Here is a 12,156-nt window from a genome sequence, read left to right as displayed (position 1 = left end):
CACAGACAGTGGTGTCTGGAATGTCTGCAGCACAGAAAGAGCTCCCAGGCAAAGGAGGACCCATAGTATAACACCACTGGCAGCCATGGCCAGTGGGAGCAAGAATCCAGGAGTTCCTGGTATGGTTCAATGGTTACCTGCTTTGAACAGGGTCAGACAGTGGTCCCTGGCCCCAGCTCTCCTCACCCTCACACCTCACATCACCGCCGACCAAAATTCAGCCTGAGCCATGTTCATGCCGTGCCTGAGAAGCTCCATTGCTGGGAGAACAAGAGCACTATAAAACCGCTGCACGCAGGACACTGTTCCATCTGCAGCAGTGGCCCTTGAACTCAGGCAGGTCCTTAGCAAGACTACAGTGCTTGTTGGACATTTCCTTGGAGAGTCTGACCTATCTGGCGTATTAGCAAATTATATACTTAAACACACGTTGAGAAAAACAAATCAGTATGTAATCTGTTAAGCCAACTGAGGGGCAACTGAACATTCCTGTTTACTCTAATTTCAGGTAACAGTATTAGAATTTTTTTTTGCTAGTAACTGATGAGATGTCTTACAGAGAATTTGGGGACAAAATTATAAAAGCAGGCCTCTTGCCAGGAAAAAATAGACGCATTTACGTCTCCCTACACTATGTCTTCAGGACTCCAATTATCCCCCTCATCACCAGCCAGAGGTGCAGCAGAGCTGGAAATAGCAGATCTGCGGTCCTCAAGCCTGCTACCTGGAAACCACAGAAGCAAAGGCACAGCAGGCAGAAGCAGCACATTTGTGCTGCAGGCATTTAAGGGAGCAATGAGTGAGTCTCCACTCCATGCGTGACCTCGATGGAACCACTTACAGATACTTTAGACCCAAACTTGCTGCCCAGATAGAAAACCTGTGCTCATGCTCTGAGCCCACCTGGGCCAAGACACTCCCAGTGCGTGTGGGGTTGGCAAAAGGTGCACGTATGCTGCCAAGGTTCATTTCTTCCTGCAGGACTGCAGCCTGCCTTGTGTCATTTAATCCAGGTGTTGTGACCACCTCACCTCTCTGTCATTTTCATGTTATTAAGCGAAAAAGTCTTCTAAGAAAACAGAAAAGCCTGTGAAGAACACTGATGAGCTAAGAGGTTGGATAAGTCCATGGACTAGAATATAAGCTGGGACTGGGAGGTGGGGGGTAAAGCATTTTGAGAAAGGTGAACATGTAAAAAACGTATATGTCCCAAATAGAGAAAAGGCATTAGAGTTCTTGACACCTATCACTTGTTAATAGCAAAGGCCACAAACACTCAACATCAAGTCTTTAAAAGCAATTTTAGAGCCAAGAAAACGCTAGCTGAGCAACCCAGACAGCTGAGCAACCCTTCATCCACCGAGACCCTAAGTGACACCACACCCTGGGGGCAGGCTAAGCCTCGCCAGCTCCTGCCTCCTCCACCAGAAAAGCAGCTTGAGTGGAACCCGATTACGGCACAAGACACCCTTTAGAATGAAGAGGATGCTCTAAATCAAAGGAAACACAGGGGAGGCCATGTTGCATCGACGGGGCTACAGTAACTCTGGTGAGAAGCCTTTTCCTAATAGGCAAACAGGTGATTTCAGGGGCTGGCAATCCTACTGCACTAGCACAGGAGGTCCAACACGTACTGAGGACTGGGATTCTCATAGGAGAGGTTCATTAGCAAAGCCTAATGTCACCACAGCATGGGGCCCCACTCAGAGGGGCTAGAAATTCCCAGGATTGGCCTACCCTCTGGGTCTCTGAGACCACCCCTGACAGCTGTCCACAACTGAGCCTGAACCAAAAATCCAGGGGTGAAGTGTTTCCACTATGTCTATCTGTGTGGAGTGCAGCGGACAGTCTACAGAAGCCAGTTACCAATAAGGAACCATTTCCCTTATTAGGTAAAAGCAGTGTCTCCAGAGCCACATGGCCTGCCTCTACTACTCACAGGCTATGTGACCTTGGGCAGGTTACTTAACCTCCTGGTGACTCAGTTTCCTTACCTATGAGATGGAGACAATATCAGCACCCACCTCTCAAGATGACTGTGAGGACTAATTGGGTTAGTTCACTATGCCTGGCACCGAGCAGGCCCAGCAGGTCTGCCCACATCATCATAACACCTATCTCAGGAGGCACTGCCAATAGAACAGGGGGTTGGGAGAAGGTCACTAGGTCCCGTTTCTTCTCCTGCAGCCCCAAAGACACAAACAGCAGATCTTCCCTGGGGGTACTCCATGAGATCTAAAAGGAATGTGATGAAACTGCTTTAAAGGTTCTTAAAGAAACAATCCAAAAGGAGCCTGAGGTGAATGCAGAACCTGACTTGCCACCCAATGATTTAATTCACCACCCTTCTTAAGTGTAAGCTGTAGAAAATAGGCCTGAAAATGAAAAAAAAAAGGGCAGCTCTCTGGAACCCCTCCAAACACACTGCCTCATTTTCTCGGAGCCTCGGCCCCCATTATCTCCAGCCCCCAGAACCGATGGCCACACCAGTGATCTCCTATCTGGACCTTGTTCTCACCATTCCCTGTGTATCCAGAGCCCCTCACATCTCCTTCACCTCCAGTGTTGGGACCAAGCAGGTCTTCCTCAGGGACACTTCCCAAGGTCTCCTGGCAGAAGCTCTCATCCCTCCTCTCAAGTCTGTTCAAACGTCAACAGCCCTCTTCACGCTGCACTGGGATGACCTACCAGGGCTCCCGCAGTCCACTCCAGCTGTGAGCACCTCAGGGACAGGGACTAGGTCTCAGCTCTTCTTTGTCAAGGCAGCACCCAACACCACACCTGGCACCCAGGTCTTTATTTAACAGATCCATTCTACTACGGCCCACAGAGAGTCTGCTGAGTAATCCACAAACTGAACAAATGTAGTTCTTAACAGGGGCAATTTTGCCCCCTACAGGTCAATGGCAATATCTGGAGATATTTTGGGGCTGTCACAATGGCATCCACTGGCATCCAGTGGATTGAGGCTGGAGATGCTGTTAAACATCCTACAATGCAGAGAATAGCCCCCCAAACCAAGAATTATCTGGCATAAGATATCAATGGTGTCAAGCTGAAAAACTCTGGGTTAGATGGATAACTTCTGAGCAGTGGCATGAACTAAAACAGGTGTACAGACCACTTCTACTTACACACAAAGAAAAGGATAACTCTTAAGGGTCATCCCCAACTCTTATGATTATTAACTATTCTCCTTATAGTCATACAGCACCAGGGAAACAAATTCTGTGAAAACTTGAGGTTACCTGAAATCACCAACGGCCCTGGAAGTCCCTCCTCACCAGTCACAGAATGGACTCATGTATGCCTCCCTTGGGGCCCTGGGAGGCTGTGCCTCAGACGCTAGACCCTGGTCCCAGGGTGGGCTCGCCATCCCAGCACAGCCAGGGAAACCCTTCACAAAGGCCAAGGCCAGAAAAGCAAAGCTAAGATGTAACTCAAACATACATGAAAGGACTGGTAGGTCATTTCAAATTTACATGCTTAATGTTATCAACAGCCACAAAACAGTCTGAAGTTCCATATAATACTCTGGGCATTAAAAAGAATTATTAAGAAAGAAACTCAGAATTATCCCAACAGGAAAAAAGAATGAGGTGAAGTAGACAGGGAAAGAGAGTAATCAGAAGCGTGCCTGTGGAAAGAGGGCAGGGGAAGTGGCTGAGAACTACTGGGGCCTGAGGGACTTGGCTCACATCTCAGCTCTGCACCTATGAACAGGGGCCCAGTGCTACACACTTCACCTGCTCACTGTCCTTGGTTGTGAAGGGAAAACAACCAAGGTTCCTGTGCAGCACGTCAAGAGCTGAGCACAAAACCCAGCACACTAGGGACTCAGCAAAGAGCCAGCTGCAGGAATGCAGGCTCCAGCAGCCAGTGCCACCACCAGCTACCATGAGACCTGGGGTGATGAAGTCAGGGACTCTGACCTTGTCACCTGTAAATGGGCTGCCCCAGTCCACCCACTGCCCACTCACGGCCCATGTGAGACTCTGTAGGCAGAAACTCAAGAAAAGAAGGAAAGAGATTATTACTTATACCAAAGCGACCCCGTCTGGATGCACGCTAACTTGGAATGAGCAATCACTGTGCTGGCTGGGTTACAATTTTTCACTACTGGTTCGTTCAGGTTTTACTACTAAAAGTTTGTTCAGGTTTTTCTGTATGCTCTTACAGGAAAACCTGAATGAACTTTTTGGCTAACCTGATTTCACACCATTTAAAAGAGGGCTAAAGGTAAAGATGTTGAGTAAACAAGACAGAAAGGAAAATGTTTAACCTGATTCAGAAAACAAGTTATTTCAGCAATTGTGAGATGTTCTTAACTGAACTCTGAATGAGAACACTGTAATAACAATAAGGATTATGACACCCCCTCCCACTATGAAGGGCCCAACATGTGCACTGATCCAGCTTCCTTACACACTTTCTAATCCCCACAGTCCCAGAAAAATCATCCATCCCATCTTGCTGGGGAAGAAACCAAAGCTTCGAGATATATGTGGGCTGCTCAAGGGCAGTGAAAGAAAGTCACTCAGTCATGTCCAACTCTTTGCGATCCGGGCCAAAATACTGGAGTGGGTAGCCTTTCCCCTCTCTGGGGATCTTCCCAACCCAGGGATCGAACCCAGGTCTCCTGCATGGCAGGCGGATTCTTTACCAGCTGACCCCCAAGGTTCCCTGATAGCTCAGTTGGTAAAGAATCCACCTGCAATGCAGGAGACGCCAGTTTGATTCCTGGGTTGGGAAAATGAACTGGAGAAGAGATAGGCTACCCACTCCAGTGTTCTTAGGCTTCCCTTGCGGCTCAGCTGGTAAAGAATCCACCCACAATGTGGGAGATCTGGGTTCGATCCATGGGTTGGAAAGATCCCCTGGAGAAGGTAAAAGCTACCCACTCCAGTATTCTGGCCCAGAGAATTCCAAGGACTGTACAGTCCATGAGGTCGCAAAGAGTCAGACATGACTGAGCCATTTTCACTTTTTCACTTCAAGGGCAGTAGGTAGAAGAGGCAGGCATGAAAGCCAGGTCAGATGGATTCCAGAGCCAGGGATCCTGCTATTTTTAACCATTTGTAAAATTTCTTCAACAGGATACTTCATGGAAGTACTAAAGTAATTGCAAAGGATTTTAAACAGCTCATTAAAGCAGCAGAGGCTTGACAGGCCCCTATAGGGCAACACAAAAAACAGAGATATTTAAAAGGCTAAAAAGATGCATTTGATTACAACTGATTATCCCCCAATTCAGACAACTCCCTTTTGCCCCGATTTTACTCCAAATTGGTGAAGTTTCATTATAAATAAAGGAGTAGGGCTCCCCTGGTGGCTCAATGGTAAAGAATCTGCCTGTGAAGGCACGGGACATGGGCTGGATCCCAGGTTTGGATCAGAGCAACTAAGCTGGTGTGCCACAACTATTGAACCTGTGCTCTAGAGTCCGGGAGCCGAAACTATTGAGCCCATGTGTCACAACTACTGAAGCCCGTGCTCCCTAGAGGCCAGGCTCTGCAACAAGAGAAGCCACGGCAATGAGAAGCCTAAGCACCACAACTAGAAAGTAAACCCTGCTTCCGGCAACTAGAGAACAGCCCACACAGCAATGCAGACCAGCACGGCCAAAAATAAATAAATACTTTTTTAAAAGGAGTAGATCACCATTATTGATAAATGCTACCAGATCAATCAGCATTTAGAAAACCAAAAGCTTTCTAAAAATAATGACCCCCCCCCCAAAAAGAGCCCCTCATCTTCCTCCATGCTACTGTTGGCCACACTTCTTCCCCCCTTGGATACAATACTAGCCTGTGACAGACAGAATGCTCTTCCTGTGCCTTGGCTGGCACTCCAGGTGTGGGGGAGGGGGGAACAGAGAGCGACATTATTGACAGCGTGTTGGGTGACAGGCCCAGAGATGGCACCTTCACACATGAGCTTCAGCTCCATTCCAGCCATCACTGAATTTCATTATTTTACCAGAAGTGAAGTGACCAGGGAACAAGATAGCCACAAGATCTCTAAGCATTACTGCCACAGAGATAATATACTAACTGCAAAGGGGACAATGTACCCTACAAGGGAGAGAGCTAGAAACACGCCCTCTTTGCCCAGTAACTGACCTTATCACTAACCATGGGACTGCCCGATGTCATGTGTTGCCTGGTACCATGGAACATGAAGCATACAGCACTGCTCATGCAGTGTTCTTACTGCAAAGAAAAGTCATCACAAGCTAATGGTCCCACCACACCAAACTCAGGAAACATAGGGGTCCAGGAAACCGCCCAAACACCTCAATGAGGTAACACCCAGACAACTCCAGAAGATGGGGCGCCATACACAACTGGCCAGGACTCTTTCAAAGGCAATGTCAGTTAACAACAACAACAGAAAACTGTGTGTGTGTGTTTTTGTGTGTGCGCACGTGTGCATGTAGGGGAGATTCTTTCAGCCTAAAAGTGACTTAAAATCATAACCAGGGACTTCACTGGTGGTCAAGTGGTTAAGAATCCACCTTGACACGGGTTCAATCCCTGGTAAGGGAACTAAGATTCTACATGCCTTGGAGCAACTAAGCCGGCAGCCAAATAAACGAATACTAAAGAAACCCCGAAAACATAACCAGATGCAATGTGTGGACCTTGATCAGATAAGTTTTTGCAAAATCCCAGCTATAAGAGACCTGTGACAACAGAGGAATTTTTGTGTGTTTGTGTGAATACAGACTGGCTATTAGATGATCTTGCAGGGTTATAAATTTTCATAGGTGTGATCATGAAACTGGTTATGAAGGGAACTGTCCTTATTTTTAGGAGACTCAACTGAAGTTTTTAGGGATAAAGTGTGATGCTGGCTTCAGTTCAGTTCAGTCGCTCAGTCGTGTCCGACTCTTTGCAACCCCATGAATCGCAGCACGCCAGGCCTCCCTGTCCATCACCAACTCCCAGAGTTCACTCAAACTGCCATCCAGCCATCTCATCCTCTGTTGTCCCCTTCTCCGCCTGCCCCCAATCCCTCCCAGCATCAGAGTCTTTTCCAATGAGTCAACTCTTCTCGTGAGGTGGCCAAAGTATTGGAGTTTCAGCTTCAGCATCATTCCTTCCAAAGAACACCCAGGACTCATCTCCTTTAGAATGGACTGGTTGGACCTCCTTGCAGTCCAAGGGACTCTCAAGAGTCTTCTCCAACACCACAGTTCAAACGCACCAATTCTTCGGTGCTCAGCTTTCTTCACGGTCCAACTCTCACATCCATACATGACCACTGGAAAAACCATAGCCTTGACCAGACGGACCTTTGTTGGCAAAGTAATGTCTCTGCTTTTTAATACACTGTCTAGGTTTGTCATAACTTTCCTTCCAAGGAGTAAGCGTCTTTTAATTTCATGGCTGCAGTCACCATCTGCAGTGATTTTGGAGCTCAAAAAATAAAGTCTGACACTGTTTCCACTGTTTCCCCATCTATTTCCCATGAAGTGATGGGACCAGATGCCATGATCTTCGTTTTCTGAATGTTGAGCTTTAAGCCAACTTTTTCACTCTCCTGTTTCACTTTCATCAAGAGGCTTCAAGTTATCTTTAAATATACCACCCCCTTCTCCCTAAAAACGTATAAAGAGATAAAGTAAATGTGGCAAACGGTAAACAATTTCTCAGTCTACGTGGAGGGCAGATATGCATTCATTGTATTATTGTCTTTTCTGTATATTTGACATTTTTTAAGATAAATATTGGAAAGGGGTGGGGAGGGGTGATCCCAGGAAGGCTGTCCCAACATGCATATATCTGTACAGAACACACAAGGGGGCCAGCTCATTGCTTGACAAAATGGCAAGGACTCTTATGTAAGATCAAGATCTCAAAGCTGGGTAGACTAGTCTGTAATGTTACTTTGGACTTCAGGAAAAAAGCTATCATTTCTCAACACCAGCAGTGTCCTCATAAAACACTGACACCTTCTCCTAACTGGCTAGTGCCCAAATCTGTCACATGAAAATAGGCAGGTAGGTTTATCCAAACTCTATAAATGCCTTTGTTAAAAGGGCAATCCTGTCTACACTTCAGCCAGGATTCTGACGGTGCACGGTGAAGGAGGCTTGAGTGGGCTTTGCATTTACAGGTCCTGAGAGTAAATAACCCTAGTGCCAACATACACATTGGTCAATAATGACCTTCAGCTGATGGCTGGGCCACTCACTTGGGCTGGAACACACAAGGCAGCCCCAGAACTGCTCAGCTCTGCTGTGACTTAATTAAATCACAGACCGTAGATAAAGTCACCAAAACAAGAGGAACTGCTTGGCAGGTAGAGCATGGCAAAGGTCCCTCGTTTAAAGCAATTCCTTCTACTTCTACACCAATGCATTTCAGAAACACTTCAGAAAACCCAGAGGGGGAAGGCCCTTTAGAAGCTTGTCTCTGAGTTTGTTGGGCTTTCCTTGCACACAGAAGGTACCTTAGCTGAAGCCTCTGGAAAGCTCACCACCTGAACAAGGGGATGCTGACACTGGCACACGCCTGTGGATGGTGGCTTATATGTTTATGTAGCTTAAAGAATCAGCTATACATATCAACTATCACATCAACTCCCAACTGCCTGGCCTGAGACACCTGAAAGCCTACACAGTGAGCCACGCATCAGCATGAGAAATCCCCATGAGAATCAAAATCCTCTCCTGAGATATAAGAGGGTGTTCCTTCAGGTAAAAAACACAGCAAGTTGTAAATGGAGAAAAAAAGTGATTTGGGGGTTAGAAAAAGAAACATAGAAACAGTGGTCTGAGGGTTCACCAAAATCAGGATGTGAAGGGATTGAAAACATTACAGCAAGACAACTAGAGACTGAAAAGGAGAGAAAAAGTACCAAACATATACAGTCCAAGATTTGCTGCAAGACTTATGCAGGCCAGGCAACCATACTGTATATGGCCTGTCTAGCAGAGAAATAGATCCATCCTATAGAACAAAGCTGGTCCAACAGGAAAACAGAATAGCACCAGCCCTCAAAACTGGGAAGTTGTCATAAGTGTCTTCAGTTCACCACACAGGAGGAAAGCACCAGAAGGAAAACGATTGGAACTCCACAGAGGACAGGGGCTGTTAGTTTTGACTGCTGAGGAGAGATGACTGGTATTAAAAATATACTTGGGGACTTCCTCGGTGGTCCAGTGGTTGGAACTCCGCCCTTCCACTGCAGAGGGAACAGGTTTCATCCCTGTTCAGATAACTAAGATCCCACATGTTGAATGGCGCCCCCTCCCCCTCAAAAAAGAGAGATGAACTATGCTTGAAAAAAGCAATTCCTTCCACTTCTACACCCAATGCATTTCTGAAACACTTCAGAAAACCCAGAGGTGGAAGGCCCTCTAATAATGAAATTGATAAAGAATGAAGTGGCCTCATCTCAACAAACCCAGACCTCCCTCAAAGGGTTACAAGATGAGCAGTCTTGTTGTGGGAGCCTGGCACTCCTGACAGCAGCTGTGCCAGATTGAGGAACAGGTCCTGTGACCAGGAAGATAGCCAAACCCAAGCAAGAGAACCTCCTTGAGACCATCTCTTTCCCCTTCCTTTTCCCCAGCAAAGTTCATTTCAAAATGTAAAGCAGCTTCTAAATGACTTCTCCTCTTCCCAGCTCTGCAAAATGGAAAAGCCCTACAGTTCTATTTCAATAGAACCAACAAGTTTAAGAGAGAAGAAAAGTACTTCCCGGGACTGGTCCTGGCCAGTGGGACTCTCCTTGGTCTGCTGTCTGTTTCTAGGTGGGGGGAAAAAGGCTCTCAATTCAAGTCCATGCCTGTGTCCACGCTAGTCACAGCTCAAGCCTTTCCAATTCTTCTCCCCATCACCCCTACTTATCACTGTCCCAAGACCTACTACCCATTGCCACAAAGTTCCTCCATGTCTAGCTTACACTGAGCAAAAAAACCCCTACTTCTAGTCCTGCCTTTGCATTCGGAATATACCAGCCACAGTGAGATTTGCACTTGTGCTCACACTGAAGATTAAGTACAGAAGTGTTTGTGTCCCTGAAGACTCACAGGGCCAGCACTGTCACTCTGAACTTTCAACCTGGCACACTTCTCAGCTGTGAGCAACTGTGCCCTGTCATAATCACATTTCCCTCTCTGAATCACAAGTATCAAACCCCAGGGAATAAGCGGGGCCATCAGTATCAATCAAACTCATGAAAACAGCCAAAACCATGCTAATAAATCTTAGGTTAGGGAACAAACCTAAACCTGGAGTTCCTTTAGATAGAAAAGAAGTCCAGCTGGAGGAGAGAGACGTGGGGAGAGAAGCGCAGACCCACATACAAAGTCTCGAACACATACACATACAGTTCATGCACTCAAGTCAGCAGCTGATTTTGGCTAAATCGTCACATATTATTACTGTGGGAACAAGTGGGTATTTGTTCAGTGGGGAAAATATAGCAAGGCAACTAGAGATTGAAATGGAGAGAAAATGTAGCAAATATACATAGTCCAGGACTTGCTGCTAGACTTACGAAGGTCAGGCAACCAGGAAAAAAAGTAGTGTCCAAGAACAGCCTCTTCAGGGTTACTTAAAGCCTGGAAGAATTCACCCAAATAAGGAAGGCCTGCATCATAAACAAGCAAAGCTGCAACTCTAGCAACTGGACTCTACGAGACACACATGGCTGCAGGCTCCTTCCCAGATGCCAAGGAGCATAGTTTTTGCAGGAACTTCCCATTCTGCCCACGTGAGAACAGTAGGGAAGTTTTGAGAAGTCATTTTGGAATGAATACCTCTGTAAAAAAGTAGTTAAACTCTTCCCTTCCCTGAAATGCAATCACAGGGGAACCAGGCCTCCTATCACTTTAATAAAAGGAAGGACGTGCACTAAGGAAACATAACCCATCACCAGTGGTACACATGACAAGCTGGAACTTACGGTTTTCCAGAGGGCCTATCTGGGACTTTCTTCCTCATCATGAAACTCTCCAGGAAGGGCCCCTGATGATTTAGCACAGAAATTCTAAGACCTCCTCAGACCCTCTGAGTCTGCTTCTCTGTTAAGTTTCTAAAGTTGCCCAAGTCTCACAGAAAGGAAGAATACTTGAAACATAAACAAAAGTGGGCTGAGAAAGGGAACAGCCAGGGGAGACTTGAGATGCAACTTGATTAGGAAAGCTTGGGTCAGAGATGGAAGAGGTGAGCCCGTTCAGGCAAAGGAGAAAAAAAAAGGAGATGCGGGGAAGAAGGCAGTCTGGGTGGGTCCTGCTCCAACCAAAACAGAAAATTAGGCTGAAGAAGGGGAGATGGGGTAGGCGGTACTGGGAACAGAACGCACGACCTAACAAGTCCGGTATTGCAAGGTGACAGGACAGTATTTACATGCAAACGGGAGACAGTAAATCCTGACGTAAAGGTGAAGAAAAACCAAAAAACTCAGTACCAGACTGGGGGATAGGGATTCAAAGTGTGAAGAGGAGGCTAAGAAGAGACTTTAAGAGGGGGCTGAAAGGAATATGCCACCTGCGGGTCATGGCCGTAGGCTGTCAAGTGAGGTAGCTTTAATTCGCGATGATACGGTTGCAGGGGGACATCTCAGAAGAGAGGCGTGCGTGGTGTGAAGAGAGGAGCAGGAGTGACCCCTGACTAGAGGCTGACGCGATAAGATGAGGAACTCAGGACCCTGGGTCTGGGGCCAGAGCTCCCCGTTGTCTGGGAATGCCCAGCCTGGGCTCGCGCGAATAAGGAACCTTCGTCAAAGGGCCCAAGGCCTGAACTCCTCAGACAGGAGGGTCCCTGAGGCCGGTGGGCCAGAAGCTTGAGGCGCAAGGCCTCAGGAGGGGCGGGGGTCCGGGACTCACGCATCAACGTGCTGAAGGCCACGACGCCGAGCAGCCCCTGCAGGAAGATGCCGAAACTGTGCATGAGCGCGCCGCTCTCGCAGCGGCCCGCTCCGGACGCGACTGTGGAGGGCGGCCCTCCCGGCAGTGAGTGGCTCGAGTTGCCAGCAGGGCCCTGCATAGCGGGCCTGGCGAGGGGCGCTGGGCGCCGCCGCCCGCCCGCCCGCCGGGCCTCCCAACCTGCTGGGGCCGCGCCACCGAGCCCAGAGCCCCAAGTCCGAGCCGGGAGCCGGTACCTCAGCCCCGCGGCCGACTCAGCGCCGCGCGTAACGCGA

The 12,156-nt window shown here is 47.8% G+C and overlaps 1 protein-coding gene across 1 annotated transcript in view; it reads right to left on the bottom strand.

Annotated features, from left to right (window-relative positions):
• LOC102171745 (store-operated calcium entry regulator STIMATE) overlaps nucleotides 1-12,156 on the bottom strand; it is a 54,011-nt gene extending 41,855 nt beyond the window's left edge. The window contains exon 1 of the mRNA XM_018067098.1: nucleotides 11,843-12,156. Within this exon, the coding sequence (XP_017922587.1) occupies nucleotides 11,843-12,002 (160 nt within the window). The 5' untranslated portion in view covers nucleotides 12,003-12,156. The remainder of the gene's footprint in view (nucleotides 1-11,842) is intronic.

The sequence above is a fragment of the Capra hircus genome, chromosome 22 (genome assembly GCF_001704415.2).
Source record: "Capra hircus breed San Clemente chromosome 22, ASM170441v1, whole genome shotgun sequence".
Classification (NCBI taxonomy): domain Eukaryota; kingdom Metazoa; phylum Chordata; class Mammalia; order Artiodactyla; family Bovidae; genus Capra; species Capra hircus.
Note: the sequence above shows the minus strand (reverse complement) of the source record. Positions and strands in the feature narration are given on the sequence as shown.